The following is an 18991-nucleotide window of genomic DNA, read 5'->3' on the forward strand; positions in this document are numbered from 1 at the left end:
ATTGCCATTATAAAAAACCTTGAGTAGCACAGCTGGTTTATGAGCGTGAGTTATGTATCTCCCTCTGCAAATGTTGGGTTCAACCCCCAACATACTGGCCAACATGGCAGCCATCCCAATATCACACATGCACACAGGGAAGAAAGACTGAGTTAGAACTGCTTTCACAGAAGTTACTACTTTACCAAGAGAATGCTTAGATAATGTTGAATGCTTCCTTAAAAAAGCCCAGCACTAGCCTGTATCATATCAAGTTGAAATGTCATGATTTCCCCTTCCTTACTTTATAATCATTAATTTCACACGTTAACACTCCAAAATAAGTCTTGCCAGAAAGAGAAAACTGCATTTGTGGGCTAAATGGTCTGAGAGTGAATATTAAGCCAAGTAGCTCTGGCAGAGGCCAGGTGCATGTATTGTGAAACGTTGAGAAGACACAGCCAACTTTTAGCTTTTTTCATTCTTTTCTAACATGCCAAAATAATGATTCAGAGAGAAATCATAAATCCCTTCTTTAAAGGGGAGTAATTATGGTGAATCTCTTTTAAAAAACAATCAACCCACCCCCTGCAGTGAACAAAGGTTTTAGCCACCTGCATGCTTTGTCTTTATGGGGTATTGATGGCAAAAATCATTTAGAGAGAGCATTTCTACTACTTACAAATCTGGAGGAGTTGTCGTTCTTCACGGTTTTGGCATTGCCAAAAGCTTCAAGGATAGGATTTGCCTGAAGAAGCTGCTTTTCTAATTCACCCTAAAATTCATGCAGAGTCAAGTTAACCTTGAATTCATTGGTTAGTTAAATGAAAACGGGAAACATACATACCTGAGAAACTCAAGATGTTTTAAGCCTACATGTATTTTGGCTGATTGATGCATCCTTGTGGATTTATTTTTATTTTGCCAGCAGCTGTTGTGTTCATATAATGGTACACTGCAGACTACTGCTGTTCTGTACACAAGGTAAATAAGGCCCTTTGCTAGTATAGTTGCTTGCTGAACATCAAAGTCTGTTTATCATGTTAGTGGCATTACTGATATGCCTTAATTAAAAGGGTTATTGTGTCAGATATGGATCTCTTTTACTTTATTACCAAAAATGCTCTAAGTAGACCTGCTGACTTTTTTTTTTCCAAGTTAGTGTAACTGAGGTCTCATGATAGAAAATGATGAGGTAATTAGAAAAATATTGCTGAGAACAATTTTAATGTAATGCAGCACAAAGATACAAAGCAGATTACCAAGTCTATTAATCACTTTACATGCAAGGCTATTTAAGATTGAATATGGAAATGCATTACTTTATTTCAAAATATGACTTTGAATTCCCATGCAAACTTAAACACACTGTTATATTGTTAATTTTGATTGGTAATAGTAAATTAAGCAATTCATGCAATGAAAGCAAATATGCACTTAATGCTACTTCTAGACCAAACAATGATGCTAACAATAAATACATTCTGCTTTAGGCCAGCTACAACTGAATTCCTCCTCCTTATCTGGACCAGAGGTGGAAAAAGTACCCACAAAGTTACTTGAGTAAAAGTGCAGCTGCTTTCACTTCTGGATACTTGAGTACAATCAAAATGTGTGATATGTGTGTGAGCATGTGCACACACGCACACTCACACACTTTTACTCACGTAGTTTTCCAGGGTTTACACTGGTCACTTGTACTTAAGTACATTCCCCCTCCTCTCCCTGCAAGCAGCTGTACTTTTACTCAAATAACTTTTTGGGTACTTTTTCCACTGCTGATCCTGGACTACAGACATTCACTGTCACATTCCAAATCCATAGTAAGCTTTACTTCTAGGTGTCTTATTCTTTGATTTTTCTCCAGCTACATTCAGCTCTTTATACCACTTCAAACTAACTTTTCAAGCAGAAATTTCTTGTCAGAGTTTAATAACTTTCAACAACGTAAACTACTCTGAAGGCAGCATTTGGCTTGAATCCAGAGGAAACAGCTTATGAAACAACCAATTGTCAAAACACAGTAAAACGCACAATTCATATGCAACAATGTTTATAAGGCCATCCCTGGTGGACAGCTGGCTCCCTTTCATTAAACACCATCACTGTCATTCATAGATGCCCTGCATTGTGTGTGACAGGGAAGAGGCCCAACCACAGAAAAGACAACAATTCTTTAACACTTTGCTAAACTCTTCTGTTTGGACGTGGTTGTTGGATGATGTAGCACTCTTGATTGTTCCGCTAAGGGTCCTACCCCTCCTGAACTAAGAAAACATCCAGCTAACGGTTTGGATAAAGAGGAATAGAGATTAGCTAACTTAAGAGTCCTAACGGAAAAACAACTTCCCGGAATCAAATTCACGAGAGGTTCCTTGTGCAAGACTACTATCATGCTGCATTGGGTTGAGCAGGTCTTTCCAGTTATACTCTGTCATTGTAAAAACCCCAGTTGTGCCAAAAGCAGGGTTTGATCCTAGAATCTCCTAGAGCACTATAAGCATAGATCTCCACTGCCTGAGTTAAAGGAAGAACTTTGTTAATGGAAAGCTAAAACAGAGCCTTGGATCAGCCACTAGAGTGGCACAAAGACCTATACTTTCTTGTTGTGGCTTATGCTGGACAGTACAAAACATTGGTTGCCTAATCATAGGTCCAAATTTGCAGTAGTGTAAGCAGGTTTCTCTCTACTAAGCTCAGCTGTCTAAACTAGCACTGAATTTAGTCCATCAGCAATAGAAATTAGAAGAGAAATTTCAAAGTAGCTTGTCAAATGAAATATTAAATACAATTAACAAATAGTTTAAGATCTACTATGTCTGCTTACATGATTCTCATTCTTAACCTACATCTGAGCAGAAATTCACAAGCAACATTGCATCTCATGACCAACACCAATAAAACAGCAAAAGACGTACTGAAACCCTTTTGTACTAGTACTAATTGTAGGAGCAAGTTGGGGAGCATGCAAAGTTTTGCTGACATGCATAATTTTCCACAATTGTAAGAAAATGCAGAATCATAAGCAATATCAAATGGAAAGCATGCAGAGTTATAAATCAATCACACACTGTGAGGGCTTGGGAATTATTTCACAACAGTCCTAAAAAGTTCAACCTGAAGCACAAAGTCTTTGGGTACTTTCATTCAGAAACAATATGGTCAAATTTCAGGCTGATTGGCTCTTTCAGGATCGTGAGAAAATTCATTCAAAGTATGAAAATCTGGATACACGCGCACATACACAAACACAGAGAATGGTGACACTTGAAAGACAAACCTCTGTGTCAGACTTCATCTTTTCATGGAGTCTGACGCAGGGTTAATACGTGTGAACATTGGTGCTATTGTTGCTTTTTGTCATGTGATACAGTAACTATATATTTCAACAAAAATCTTAAGTTTCTTGGTGCAACAATAGCATGCAGATCTACACTCAGTGCCTTTAACACACATTGAACAGTCTAAGTTACTCACGTAAGCAAAAGATGGACCTTGCTGTAGTTGAATAATGTGGTATAAAACAAATGTCAGTAATTATTTCCATCACACATACATTTGTGTCTCACTTTTTGTTTGTATTTCTACATAATATAACTGACACTCAGTTTCTCTATGCAAATTACATTGGGGGGAAACAAATGGAAACAATCTGTTACAGACATACCAAGAGTACAACTACAGTTCACACACCGTTCGTTTTAGCAGGAGCTGATTATAAAAGGCCTCATCCAAAGGCCATTTGATCCATTGGGAGTCTGATCACTGACTTCGATAGACATTGGATTAGGCATAAAATTAGTCCCACAATACAAGACAAAGAGAGTATTTTTTCAGGATAATCTCCTCACCTTCCTCTGGGGGATTTAACGCATTTAGAGATTTTAAAAGTGAAAACAAGTACTGCGTCAACATCCCCCAGACACGGACAGCTTCTGTTTGCCTACAGAACAGAGAGTGATCGATGTTTCTGTTCACCATTTTGCCTCAGTGTCTGCTTGTCAGGATTCTCTTTCAGAGGTGAGAGGACAGATCAGACTCAGGGCCAGTTCACTGCTTAGCTGCTTGAGTCTTCCCAAGAGAGTATCAGTGAGCACCTGGCCATAAGGAAAGTCATGAAAACCATCCATCCATTTCTCAGAGGTCACTGAATGCTTACACATTTAGGGCTCGATTTTTTAGACATGCTCCTCCTCAGAAGTACCAGGCCTTTAGTGAACACCAGGCTGGTGAAAGGTGCTGGACTAAAGCCCTAGCCCTAGTTCTCGATTTGTCTGCAATAATAGGTATAGGAATGGCAAGGACAACTCAAGCTTCCCCACACTCATTATGTGCTGTGGATACTTATCTATCAAGGCCTGGTAAGGCTGTCTCGTGAGCATAGATCAAACAGTCATCTAATGATTCAACTTCCATTCACTACCAACCTGAGCTAGATTTTAACTGATGACTGGAAAAATAAAAGTGTTCCATATTCCATTACCAAGCTTCTGTCTGAGCCATGCAGTCCTGCAGGTCAGGCCTAATGCTGCATTCTTGGTGCCTCAAAGTCTCTGACTGAGGCAGGCCCGTTGTGTCTGCGATGGGGCAAGTACCTCCACACTTACCCTGAAGGGTTTATGTAGGGCCAATTAACACAACAAGAAGCTGATTAAGGGGGCTCAGCTGGGTAGGAATAAGTGCAGGGCCTTCCTTATGTCTTTGGGTGCCCTACTCAGCCCAAGCACCTGCACTTTTCTCCTCAACCAGGGAGAAGGACAGCAACTCTGCAGTGCCGGGGGCAGCTGTGCGCAGGGGTTTGGGGGCAGGAGAAGGGCAGGGAGGCTGGTAGGGGAATAGGTGGAAGGGGGATCAGTGCCTCCTGCCAGAGCTGCAGGCTGGGAGATGGAGCAGGGTGCCAGGAGTTTGGAGCCACCGGAGCAAGGGGCTGGTTAGAGTAGGAGGTGGGGGACTGGGGGATTCAGCTGCTGGGGCCAGGAGGCAGAGTGGGAGGGTGGAAGAGCCAGGGCAAAGTGGAAGCCAGGGGATTGAGGGTCCCTGAGGCAGCATTGTCCTCTGGCTGTGCTAAGCATACACAGGTGCAGCATGGGGGGAAAAGTGGTGCCCCCCACAGCTGCATACTCTGCATATGCCTAGGGACAGCTCTGAAAAGGTGGGACCTATGAGTCTGATGAGCTGCAGGGAAAAGGCAGTTCAGAGAAGAGGGAGGAATGAGTAGAGGTTTTATTTCCTGACAAGAAGGAAGACACTGTGGGGAACTGGTAGGCCCAGGAAGACAGGGGGAACAGCAGTGGGAAGGAGCTCAGGGTCAGAGCAGTGAAGCTGAAGAGATGGGGCTCAGGTGCTGAGCTGAGGGTCCCTGGGCTGGAATGTGGTGAAGATGGTGGGCCAGGGTGAGGGGCACAGAGGCAGTGTGTGGGGAGACTGCCAAGTACTACTGAGGAACCAAACCTCCCTGGAAGGGGGAACATGTTCAGTGACATGGCTGAAGGCCTGAACCATGAAGGGGACACTGGAGTTGCAGGCAGCCAGAAAGAGAGTGACAATATTTAAATCAGATTGGGAGGGATGTCAGTTTTGAGCTAATCTCCACAGTCTGGCAGTGAGTAGTTAGAGTTGCCAACTCTGACTGGCGCTATTCAGGGAGGATATTTTGCCCCCCCCCCCCCCCAACCATAACAATGTCCTTTTCTTAAAATATCATAGTCACATCTCCAGGATTGTTTTCAATAGGCAACGGGAGATTCATATGGATTCCAGGAAACTCCAGACCTAGCCTGGAGAGTTGGCAATGCAGAAGGGTGCACCCTGTAAGAGTGTCATACACTTGAACTGCCACAGCTTTTATAAAAGCAACAAAGGGTCCTGTGGCACTTTATAGACTAACAGAAAAGTTTTGAGCATGAGCTTTCGTGAGCACAGACTCACTTCATCAGATGCTGGTCTTGGAAATCTGCAGGTCCAGGTATAAATAAACCAGAGCTAGGGTGGGGATAACAAGGTTAGCTCAGTCAGCAAGGGTGAGGCTTACTACCAGCAGTTGATCTGGAGGTGTGAATACCAAGGGAGGGGAAGCTGCTTTTGTATTTAGCCAGCCATTCACAGTCTTTGTTTAAGCCTGAGCTGAGGGCGTTGAATTTGCAGATGAATTGTAGCTCAGAAATTTCTCTTTGGAGTCTGGTTCTGAAATTTCTTTGCTGTAGGATAGCTACTTTTAAGTCTGCTACTGTATGGCCTGGGAGATTGAAGTGCTCTCCTACGGGTTTTTGTATATTGCCATTTCTGATATCTGATTTGTGTGTGTTTATTCTTTTACGTAGAGACTGTCCAGTTTGTCCAATGTATATAGCAGAGGGGCATTGCTGGCACATGATGGCATAAATTATATTGGTAGATGTGCAGCTGAATGAACCCACAACTGTGTGGCTGATCTGGTTAGGTCCTGTAACGGTGTTGCTGGTGTAGATATGTGGGCAGAGCTTTTATAAAACAGATGCTGGGTAAAATTTTCCAGAGCTTAAAAATTGGATCAACCTCACTTCAGCACACAGGCTGAGGGAAAGTTCCTCACTTTGTGTCAGGTTGGCAGGTCAGATGCAGCTCCGATCACTCCTCCCTTTACATGCAGCTCACTCAGCAAGAATGCCTCTCACCCTAGCTACCATCTTGTGGGCAGGGGTAGATTTCCTACACTTCCGTTGCTGTAGTAAGCGTTTATGCTACAGGGGCATACAGCGGGGCTGACAGCCTCACCAGGCTCCTGGGCAAGATGGAGGAGCCCTGCTCTGCACCCCCAGCAGGGACTGGGCTTTGGGCAGAAGGGGCGGGGTTAGGGGCAGCTAGCTCATAGCACCATTTGGACCACAGTGCCTCCACCTCCCCTGCCCTCAGTGCTGCGTGGAGTGTGCAGCATAATTCTTGTGCCTCCCAGACAGCCCTAAGTGACGCCTGGAGCACGCCCAGTGGGGCTCTGGCAGCAATTTAAAGCCGCGTCTACACATGCACGCTACTTCGAAGTAGCGGCGCCAACTTCGAAATAGCGCCCGTCACAGCTACACGTGTTGGGCGCTATTTCGAAGTTAACTTCGACGTTAGGCGGTGAGACGTCGAAGTCGCTAACCCCATGAGACGATGGGAATAGCGCCCTACTTCGACATTCAACGTCGAAGTAGGGAACTTGTAGACGATCCGCGTCCCGCAACATCGAAATAGCGGGGTCCTCCACGGTGGCCATCAGCTGAGGGGTTGAGAGACACTCTCTCTCTCCAGCCCCTGCGGGGCTCTATGGTCACCGTGTGCAGCAGCCCTTAGCCCAGGGCTTCTGGCTGCTGCTGCTGCAGCTGGGGATCCATGCTGCATGCACAGGGTCTGCAACCAGTTGTTGGCTCTGTGGATCTTGTGATGTTTAGTGCAACTGTGTCTGGAAGGGGCCCTTTAAGGGAGCGGCTTGCTGTTGAGTCCGCCCTGTGACCCTGTCTGCAGCTGTTCCTGGCACCCTTATTTTGATGTGTGCTACTTTGGCGTGTAGATGTTCCCTCGCAGCGCCTATTTCCATGTGGTGCTGCCCAACATCGACGCTGAATGTCGACGTTGCCAGCCTGGAGGACATGTAGACGCTATTCACTGAAATAGCTTATTTCGGTGTTGTTACATCGAAATAAGCTATTTCGATGTAGCGTGCATGTGTAGACATAGCCTTAAGGTCCTGGGGCTCAGGTTGCCACCACTACTGTGGTAGCAGCAGGGGCAACCAGGAGCTCCCTACCCTTCTTTACTGTTGGGTTGCAGGAGAACTGTCCCCTTTGCCCACAGCCATTGGTGGGCCTGATGATATAGCTGTGCTGCTATAATGCTTTGAGTGCAGGCACAGCTTTTGTCACATGGACAGTCACTGGGATATAGGTTCCCAAGTGCCTCGCTGCTTTCGAAAATGTTATCCCTGTCGAGATGAAAACGCTAGGCAGAAGTTGGAAAGCTGCCTAAAGGTTTAGACACCAGGGTTACTTATGTGCTATTCTGTAGGGCTGTGTCTACACGTGCCCCAAACTTCGAAATGGCCATACAAATGGCCATTTCGAAGTTTACTAATGAAGCGCTGAAATGCATATTCAGCGCTTCATTAGCCTGCGGGCGGCAGCCGCGCTTCGAAATTGACGCTCCTTGCCGCCGCGCGGCGCGTCCAGACGGGGCTCCTTTTCGAAAGGACGCCGCCTACTTCGAAGTCCCCTTATTCCCATGAGCTCATGGGAATAAGGGGACTTCGAAGTAGGCAGCATCCTTTTGAAAAGGAGCCCCGTCTGGACGCGCCACGCGGCGGCAAGGAGCGTCAATTTCGAAGCGCGGCTGCCGCCCGCAGGCTAATGAAGCGCTGAATATGCATTTCAGCGCTTCATTAGTAAACTTCGAAATGGCCATTTGCATGGCCATTTCGAAGTTTGGGGCATGTGTAGACACAGCCTAGCACAACAAACCTGCTAATCAAAATAGTGAAGGCTCTGTTGGCCTGATTTGCATCTTTAGATCTTGCTCAAATACCTTTTCTTGATGGAGCTGAACAATGTTATTTAAAGATTTTTCTAATTTTTTTTAAGTTATCAAGAGGCAAAATTAAAACAAGGAACCTAACCCCTTGGGAAACTCATGCAGTCCATGCTAGATTTTAAATAGATAGCCATAAGGAAGCACTGAATACTTCTCTTCCAGCAGAGTACATTCTGATTTTATGCCTAAGGAGATGTCAAAGTTGTTGGGCTTTTTCCATAAACATGGAACTGTGATGTAATTGTGTACTCTTAATATGTCAGCTATCTGGCAAGACAAAGAAGCAGCAAACATTTTGATCACTTAACTGACTTGCTGTTAGCATACTTGGCATACAATCCTAATAAACTAGAAGTTAAATTTAAAAAGAAAAGCAGGAAGTTATTGAGTATGGAAGAGGTCACTTACAGTGATACTGGTGTCCTTCTTGCCCTTATGTGAGGAAGCAACAAAAGCCAGGTACTGAATGACCTTCTTGGTGTTTTCTGTTTTACCTGCACCAGATTCACCCCTGGGGGATGCAATTTAAAAGAAAAACAAAGCACCGGTGACTCTTGGGTTCCCTCCAGGATGTGCTGTATTGACGGTAAACAGTAAGAAATGAACATTACACCAATCAAGAGTTGCATTCTACCCAACCTGCCATCTGCTGCGTGCCCTGTGTTCCACCTGATTTCAGCAAGCAAGAAGCCTAATATCAGGGCCTCAGCTTTGTTCTTTTTGTATCTTGATTGGATATTGGTTGATTTAAGGTGCTCCTAAGACATGATACATGTCTGAAAGAGTTCTTCGTACTTGGGCAGTACCTGACCATTTAGAAAAAGCAGGTGGGGAGGGGAAGGAAACTAATCTGCCAGTATTTTAAAGTAAATAATTAACTACAAAGTGGGAAGGGAGGGGTGGGGGCTGGAACCCAAAAGCAGTGGCAACATGCATTTGCACTTCCATATTTCCAGTATCAAAATGAAGTAATTGCTCAGATTAATATGGGTATGATCCTGCTCCTTTGGAAAACAGCAGGGAAACTCTCATTAAACTCAGATCCTCTGGGTCAGATCCTGGCCTCTAAGATGGCCATGTGCAACTCTAGCAGAGGGCCCACTGGTGTGGGAAACCCCCAGCTGCTCTGCTTCTAGCTGAAAAAGTCACTGTGAATTGGCAAAGCAGGGCTCTGTTTCCACCTTGATTGTCTCCCAAGGGATTTCCAGTTCTAGTGTGTGGACAAATAAAAAGTAATGTCATCCCAGGCAACTGTAAATCCGCCTGGGATGTAACATCCAAGCTGGGTTCTTTCTGACACTCCACTGGTAACAGCTTTGGTGGCTAAGCTTTTAATACACTTTTCCAGCCCAGTTTGCCATACAGATATGGGTGAAGGGCATGTTAGGCCCTGGAGCTGAAACTAAGATCACCCTACTGAGCAGGCATGAGCTAGAAAAGAATCTAGTTCATTCTGCCCAGAGCTCTGCTGGTCTGACCGTGAAAGGCATCAGACGTTTACTGCTGGCACTAACGTAAGCACCCTGGACTGAAATCAGGCCACTGGGGATAGAGCCGAACAAGAGTGTGCCATTTTTACACAGCCACTTTTTAGAGTTGAACTACACGCCAGGTAACCATTCCTTCCCCCCCATAGTATGTTACTCTGCCCAGCCTTTTCTAGATCCCTTTGGCCCCAGGTCTCCTTTGGAAAAGGTAGGTGGACACAGCAATCCGAGAGCGTACTGGCAGCTTGTGTAGACATGGGGAAGTGAAGATGTGATGCAATGGACTTCTGGGTGGGCTGCAGAAGCCTGCCAAGAATCCTCTGTAATTACTTGGGTGGCTAGCCTGTGCTGAAGGCTGTGCTCCTGCTCTGTCAGTACTGCAGTGCTTGGGCCAGCTACGTTACAACTGGTCTAGACAGATTTACATGAGCTGAGTCATGCCCTTCTCTCTGGAGTAGACATTACCTAAGGTGTCCCTTTGCACTCCCCAGTTCATTAGAAAGGGACTTAAGGTGGCTGTGAATATAATTTAAATTCAAACCCCCTTCACACTACCAAAAACAGCATCAAGGGATCCTCGTCAAAATCAGAATCCAGCCCTTTTGGTTTTTGCATGAAGTTGATTTATAGAAGCAAATACATAAATTCCTACTGACATTTCATCATGTCTTTTGTAGTTGGAACTATTTCACTGCATTGTTTACAGTTCTTCGAAAGGTCAGCTGTCTGTCTGTGAGTCTGTTTCTTCAAGAACTCCCCCTAAACTGTAAGAGCTGGGACCACCAAATTAGGTATGCAGCTTCCTCTTATCATAACTTAAAGCAAAGCCACTGTTTGGTTGTGCCAGGAGAATGGGAAGTGCCTGGAATGGGAATGTTTTCCCTAACATGGAAAGAGAGGGGACGCAGAGGAGGGATGCTATACTACAGAGTTACCACTGGGAGTAGCTGCACGACCAGGAAACAGGCTAGCTGAGGATGGAGCTCCACATGGGTGCTGGCAAAAGGACCTAGTAAGTGGCCCCCCTACTGTAAGCAGTACCAGCTGGGGAGGGGGTGCCCTCCAATCTGCCACCCAGGAAATGCCCCTGCCCAGCAAGAGAGGCCGGGCCAGAAAATGTGGCCCAGCCCTGAACAGCAGCAGGCCAGGGGTGGGGAGGGAGCGGCACTGGGGACCAAGGCTAGATCCCAAAGCCTCACCTCCCAAGACCTGCTGCATGCTGAGGTGGTCAGTGGGGGCCAGGGCCATCCCTCAGAGCCCTGCAACTCCCTGCCCCGCCCCACCAGATTAGCTACAGGCTGGGTGGGTATGCTGCTGCAGCCTGGGGACAGATCCTAGAGCTTTGTCCTTCCACCACCGTGACCAGCTGCAGGCTGGGAGAGGGCCATCTGGTGGAAACCGACCCCCCAGACCAGCTGCAAGGTGGGGTGGCTGCAGGATACTAGGAATGGATCCTGAAGTGCTGCCTCTCCTCTCCCTGTCCCCCTCCCCCCCACACAACAGCTGCAGATTGGAGGGGCAGCTGCAGGCTAAGGCTGCTGTCTGGAGTCTCACCCCCTGGACTAGCTGTAGGTTGTGGGGCGGGGGCTGCTGGAGACCATGGCCAGACCCCAAATCTCTACCCCCACCCCCACTGAACAGCTGGGGATGCGGAGGGGGACTGCTAAAGGCTGAGACCAGCCCCTCAAGCCAAGCCCCTCAGCCCTCGAGCAGTTGATAGACAGGCAGCTGCAGGCTGGGCCTGAACTCTGGAGCCCTGTACCTGCAGATATAGGCTGGAGACCAGGGGGTGCTTATGGGACTAGGCCTGAACCTTGCAGCCCTTCAGGCCAAGGGCGGGCCACTGGTGTCTGGGGCTAGGTCCTGGAGCCCTGCCCCTCCCCTTTGGCTGCAGGGCCAGGTGAGCAGCTGCAGGCCTTAGTCAGACCATGGACACTTGTGCCCCTGGACCAGCTGCAGGATGAGCTGAAGGCTGCTGGAGACCAGGGACAGCCCCCCGAGTCCTAGCCCCCGAGATTGGCTAGAGGCTGGGAGGGGGCAGCTGGAGGTGAGGGCTGGCCACCGTAGCCCTGGCTCATTCCCCCTTCCCCCGCCCATGAGGAGCCGCTGACTGGGACTGCACAGCCCTGGGCCCCTAGGAGGAGCCACCACTGGAGCAGTGCCACACTTGCCACCATGGGCAGCCCTGGTAAAGTCCTCCAGCCTGGCCTCCCAGCCTCTACCCTGAGCCAGCTGTCCTGATTGCTGCACCTCCCACCCGCTGCCCCCACTCCTCCTCCTCCTCCACTTCCTGCCCTGCCCCCCACCCGCTGCCCCCACTCCTCCTCCTCCTCCACTTCCTGCCCTGCCCCCCACCCGCTGCCCCCACTCCTCCTCCTACTCCGCTTCCTGCCCTGCCCCCCACCCACTGCCCCCAGTCCTCCTCCACCACTTCCTGCCCTGCCCCCCACCTGCTGCCCCCACTCCTCCTCCACCACTTCCTGCCCTGCCCCCCCACCCGCTGCCCCCACTCCTCCTCCTCCTCCATGTCCTGCCCTGAGCCCCCACCCGCTGCCCCACTCCTCCTCCTCCACTTCCTGCCCTGCCCCCCACCCGCTGCCCCCACTCCTCCTCCACCACTTCCTGCCCTGCTCCCCACCCACTGCCCCCACTCCTCCTCCTCCTCCACTTCCTGCCCTGCCCCCCACCCGCTGCCCCCACTCCTCCTCCTCCTCCATGTCCTGCCCTGAGCCCCCACCCGCTGCCCCCCTCTTCCTTCTCCACTTCCTGCCCTGCCCCCCACCTGCTGCCCCCCTCCTCCTCCTCCACTTCCTGCCCTGCCCCCCACCCGCTGCCCCCCTCCTCCATTTCCTGCCCTGACCTCCCACCTGCTGTCCTCACTCCTCCTCTTCCACTTCCTGCCCTGAGCCCCCCAACCTGCTGCCCCCCAACCCGCTGCCCCCCATCCTGCAGTCCCTCCCCTAACCTAATTCCCCATCCCCTGCCATCTGTCCCCTGCCCTGACCTCCTCCCACTGAGTCCTGTGCCCTGAACCCCCTGCCCTCAGTCCAGCACCCTCCACCCCAACACCCCAAACTTCCAGCTCCCTGTCTTCATCCCTACACCTCACTCTTTGCCCTGCCCCCCACAGCCAAATCTGTGCCCTCACTTTTACTCCCCGTGAGTCCCACACACACCTAGCTTCCTGCCCTGAGCACTCTGCCCCCGGCCTGACTCAATACACGCTCTGTTCCCCTCAGTTCCCCTCCACACCTCATCATTTGCCCTGAGCCCTGGACCCACTGCCCTGACTCCTACACCCTCTGCTCCCTGCTCTGAGCCTGCCCACAAACTCATCCTCCTGCGTCTCCCCCACCCCCAGCCCCATAATTTAAATAAAGCATGTACATTTTCTTTTAATTAAAAAAATACTACAGTTAAGGACCCAAGCTGTGCCATAGACCTCTGCCAGTGAGGAAATAAAATAGTTAATTTTCAGTGCAATTTTCTCCTCTGGTAATTGCTCCATGATGAGAATTGTTCTTTCCTGCTTGAAGAAGTTTAACAAGATTAATTGGAATGAACAGGCCCCTCTTCACAGGACTGGGTTAGTTTGCACAGTTCAGCAGACAGAGCCCTCCCTGCGTGGGCTTCAGAGTTGAAACATTTCCATGTTTTATTGATAAAAATTAAGTGTCCTGGGAATGATTCCAAGCTAAACACACCAGTCTGAAGTCTTCTCCATACAGCATTTTCAAACAAATCTACCTTACAACTTGGGGGAAAAATAAAAAACTTTCTTCTAACAAGCCCAGAGCTTTGAACTATTCCATCTATAAAAGGTTATTTGCAGTTCATCATTACGTGAATTGCATTTCCTCTCTCCCAGGGCAACCGTGCCCATCACTGGGCTTTCTCTTAAATCTCTGGGAGTGTTACCATATATGGCATCATTCTACTTGTAATTATCCTACCATACTGCAGCACTTAAATTACTTAAGGTTTTGGTCTGTGCTGGTTCTTCTTAACCCTTTTCTGCTAAGCTGCCTGATTACCTTTTTCTTTGCTGCAGATACATTGTGAAGCTTGTTTATTTTTAAGTGGAAAATAAAAAGTCAAACATGCTTCTAAATGACAAATGCTGTTGCATGCAATAAAAAACAGACAGGATCACACAGCAGCCAGAAATATTCACTCACTGAGTCAGGTTGTAAAGGATACGTCCCCTATCAAGAGTTTGTATCTAATATGCTGCTCTTGATCTTTCCTAAAAGGCCAGGGAGAAAGAAAGGTCTGCTGTGTGGCTGTCCATTATGCAAAATAGGGATCAGCAGTAATCTGAAGGGCACATCATAGCTTTGAGGTTTACACTTGATCTCACTGACTCAACAGCACGTATGTGAAAACTGATTATATTATACTAAGGGTGTCTAAACTGGCTTGGCTCAGATTCACCCATTCCTCCCATCCCAACCATCTAGATATTTGCAGGATGACTTGAGAGTTTTGCTTGTTTGACCTACTGAAATCTTGATGGCCAGCATCTTGGATGCTGTCCTTCCTGGAACTAGGGTGACCAGATGTTCTGATTTTATAGAGGCAGTCCTGATATTTGGGGCTTTTTGTTACATACATGCCTATGTACCCCACCCCCACTCCCTGTCCCGATTTTTCACACTTGCTACCTGGTCAGCCTACCTGGCACTAGTAACCTCCAGCACACTTTAGCACAGCCCCTAGTCACACTGGCCTGTCATGACATCATGTCTCACAGTTACCTTGCAAAGCCATTGGTTCTAGGATGGCAGAAATATAACTTGCTGCGCCTCGCCCTACAGTAGGTCAAGTAGCTGAAACACTCCCTGGTACCATGTTTTCCTTCTGGCCCTCTCCCCTCATGGGTCTCTATAAACATCACTCCCCTTCCTAACATCTAGTCACTGTTTCCCCCATTGTATGATTTGAGAACTGGGGGTCTTTTTTCGCAAGTTGCTTCCAGGGCTTTCAGCTTGAACCATGCAGAAGGCCTACTCCACGGCAGGGCCCCTGACCACCAGGAGGTACCTGGCCCTCTCTTGTGAGGGTCTATAAACCTCAGCATGTATTTCTTGATTATTTGGGGATCTTCTCTCCCATAGTGTGGCCTCTGTTCTTTAATCCTGGCCCTGAAGAACTAGATAGGCTGGCCATGTATCAGAGACATTCAGAAAGCATAAATCCCACTTGTCTATAATAAATAGAGGCAGAATAATAATTACAACCACAAAAATCCCCTCATAGTTGCCAATAAAAATGAAATTAATGCCCACCCCATGAGTCTGTGGAATACAAATACAATACAATGCTCAGCCTCTACCTCTCCACCTCCCAACAAATTCCTCTTGCCCATCTAAAAATGTATTGCTGACTTGAGAGGCCCTGTCTGTGGAAAGCAGCCATTCCTTCATTGCTTCATGGGGCTGGAATTTGCACCCTCTCGAAGCTGCTTCTGCCAGCCTTTGTCTAATGAGGGACTCAGTTGGGGAATGAAAGAATCCTGGCCCTGTCTCTCAGCTGCGTTCCAGCCTCTCCTCCGGGGTGCTAGAACAACTTTTAGACTGGGTTCCATTGAACCCAACTGGAAATAATGTAATAATGGAAATCACTTCAAGACAGGAGGCACTGCAGCACCCCCCAGGCCCCTAGTTCCAGCACCTATATTCTCCACAACAGTCCAGCAGCTGAACTGCCCTGCACCCCTGTGGCTGAGCATTACACTAGATCAGTTAGGTTCTGGGAGGTGTGCAGGCCCAGGGCAACAACCCTAATCCCCCAGCACTGGGGTGAGTAGGGGTGTGCCTAGAGCTCTCTCCATTTTGGATATTCTGACTACATGGGAAGCCTCTTTAAGAGCAATCCCTGAGTCTGCTCTAAGTTAAATGGGATGGGAGAGTGGGTACTGGCGGATGGTGTGGGTGGAAGTGTTCCACTGAGAATTTGAGAGGGATGAAGGTAATGTAAAACATCTTTGTTTTGCATTAGCTGGGGTACTGGAGAGGTGTAGCTCAGAAGTGGGCCCACTGAGCCTACCACCACCATTTGTTAAACATATTTACATATTTGATGGAGTCCATGCAGCTTCTATTCAGCAGAGAGCTCCACCCCCACTCTGGAGCTGCACCAGTAGTTGGGGAGAAGCCAGGCAGAGGAGTTTGCCTGTGCAAGCCATTGAATTGGCTCGGATGCCTGCCGCATGTCTGAGGGGCCTCTGGTGGATCTGCAACTCAATGGGGACTCTTCCCAGAGGGTGGTAAAGGGAGGTCACTGCCCTACCTCAGCCTTCTAAGCTCTTCTGGGCACTAGCTACCACTTCCTAAGCTAGAGTGAAGAACAACAGCTTATACTAGATGAACATTAAAGGGAATAAATTTGTAAAACAGTAAATAGGACTGAAAAGGAAGCACGGCTTGAATTCTCCTGGTGATCATCAGTACAGGCACCCAGTAGTGCTCACACCAGGTAAGAGCTCAACCACTTGATTCACAAAATCTGGTTCTCCGTGTTCATAACATCTAAAACTGCTTCCTTTTGAACTAAACTTTGGCATGTTTTGCCTCTGCTTGATGGGTGGGTTTATTTGAAGGTTGCATGAAGTCCCTTCAGCCAGCTGCGTTCTAGAACGGTGAGAGAAAGGAAAACAATTCTAACCACGCTCTTTCATCAAAATGACTGAAACCTGATACGCTCAACTGCAAATTGACATTGGTCCGATGTTCCGAACTCCCCTGGAAGTCGACACCATTGAAATTAGATAGGTTGGAATTTTTGAAAATCACACTAGGAGGCTATCTCTGTGCTCCTAAATAACTTTAAAATCTAGCCCATGGGCCTTACTGAGGATTAATGACTTTATTTAGGTTGGGAGCAAATCACTTCTAAGTATGCTCACTAGGCAAATACTGTGAAATCCTACCCCTTGTGTGACATTTGTGCACATTCGTCCCTGCCTGTCCACTCTGACCAGTTACCTCTAACTGGCGTTGCTCCTGGGACAACTGGATGAGGATGGTCGAGCAAAAGTGTTTTTGAAACATGCACAGCAAAATCTCCCAAAACACACGTTACCAGCATCAGAAGCAGATCACAGGTATGAAAAATACAGTAAATATTTCTAGACTCAAGAATTTGCACTACACTTTACAGATTCTAAACTGTCAGTTTCAGATAGAACCATAGAACTGGAAGGAAGGGACCTTGAGAGGCCATCTAATCCAGTCCCCTGCACTCAATGCAGAACTAAGTATTATCCAGAGCATCCCTGACTGCTGTTTGTCTAACCTACTCTTTAATATCTCCAATGATAGAGATTTCACAACCTCCCTAGGCAACTTATTCCAGTGTTTAACCACCCTGACAGATAGCAAGTTTTTCCTAACGTCCAACCCTAAACCTCCCTTGCTGCAGTTTAAGCCCATTGCTTCAGGTCCTGCCCTCAGAGAGTAAGAACACTTTCTCTCCTTCTGCCTCGTAACAACCTTTTATGTACTTGAAAATGGTTATCGTGTCCTCTCTCAATCTTCTTTTTTCCAGACTAAACAAACACAGATTTTAAATCGTCCTTCTTAGGTCCTTTAATCTTTATTTTTAAGCCTCTTCTCTGGACTTTTTTTAATTTGCCCACATCTTTCCTGAAATGGGGTGCCAAAAATTGGGCACACTACTCCAGCCGAGGTCTACTCAGCACAGAGAAGAGTAGAAGAATTACTTCTTGTTTCTAACTTAGCTTGTGATCCACTATGACACTCAGATCTCTTTCTGTAATATTCCTTCCTAAGCTGTCATTTCCCATTTTGTCTGTGTGGAACTGATTGTTCCTTCCTAAGTGGAGTTCTTTGCATTAGTCCTTATTGAATTTCATACTGTTTACTTTAAATGTCAATCCTATCTGCTAAAGGACTTGGTACCCCTTCCAGCTTGGTATCATCTGCAAATGTTATGGCTATGTGTACACAAGAGGGTTTCATTGACAAAACCAAGCTTTTGACATCAAAACTTGCAGAGCATCTACACACAAACTCAGCACTTTCTCCAACAGCATTCTGCCTCTCTGCAATGAAGAATAATGCCTTTGTCAACAGTTTCCTGATGACAAAAAAGCCGTGTAGACACTCCAGGGGCCCTCTGTTGACAGACACGGCTTCCGGTTCACCAGGCAGCCGTTTGCTGAGCTTCCAGTTTGTCGTTCTGTTGAGAGAGCGGCTGGGCAGTCTGGCTGCTCTCTGTCAACAGAGCAGATTGTTCTTTCAATCTGCTTTTGTGTGTGAATGTGATCTGTCGACAGAAGTTTTGCTGGAAGATCTCTCCCACAGGTAACTCTTATCAACAGATTGCTGTAGTGTAGACATAGCCTATAAGTGTTATCTATATTATTGATGAAGATATTGAACAGAACTGGACTCCTGGTGGACCCCACTCATTATGCCTGTCCAGAATGATTGCTACCCACCAATAAGTACTACTGTCTAGGAATGATTTTCTAACCAGTTTAGCACCTCTTTTATAGTAGCTCCATCTAGGTTGCATTTCCCTACCTTGTTTATGAGAGCAAGGTCATGCTAGAGAGTACCAAAAGCTTTACAAAGGCAAAATATACCACATCTACTACTTCTTTTCCCCCACCCATAAGTCTTGTTACCCTGTAAAAGAAAGCTATCCTAAAATACACAGGATATTGTGAATTCCTGGAATAAACTGTAACCATTGTAGTGTAAACCATTGTGCTACTACTTTTGACACACAGCCCTGCAGAAAACAATCTTTAGCCAAACAGCAGAAGTAGTAACAAGGAGGAACTCTTCCCCTCTCCATCTAATGCCTGTAAATGAAGACTGAATTTCAACCCCCTAATTGATACCAGTTCCTGCAGAGCACTGTTAATTATGGGCATGTCTTCAATTTAAAAAAGCAAGGACATTTGCAATAATTACACTTTTGGTTGTGCACACTCACATACAGCTGTAGGTATA

At 47.2% G+C, this 18991-nt stretch overlaps 1 protein-coding gene across 3 annotated transcripts in view; it reads right to left on the reverse strand.

The window, feature by feature from the left end:
• The window catches only part of MYH11 (myosin heavy chain 11), a 118441-nt gene that overhangs the window by 49366 nt on the left and 50084 nt on the right, over positions 1 to 18991 (reverse strand). For 2 of the 3 annotated variants that reach the window (XM_075011266.1, XM_075011269.1), the window contains exons 5-7: positions 8929 to 9031; positions 3457 to 3477; positions 662 to 754 (exon numbers count right to left, since the gene is read on the reverse strand). In XM_075011266.1, the coding sequence (XP_074867367.1) occupies positions 662 to 754; positions 3457 to 3477; positions 8929 to 9031 (217 nt within the window). The remainder of the gene's footprint in view (positions 1 to 661; positions 755 to 3456; positions 3478 to 8928; positions 9032 to 18991) is intronic. The other variant, XM_075011267.1, reaches the window with a different exon arrangement.

The sequence above is a fragment of the Carettochelys insculpta genome, chromosome 16 (genome assembly GCF_033958435.1).
Source record: "Carettochelys insculpta isolate YL-2023 chromosome 16, ASM3395843v1, whole genome shotgun sequence".
Lineage (NCBI taxonomy): Eukaryota > Metazoa > Chordata > Testudines > Carettochelyidae > Carettochelys > Carettochelys insculpta.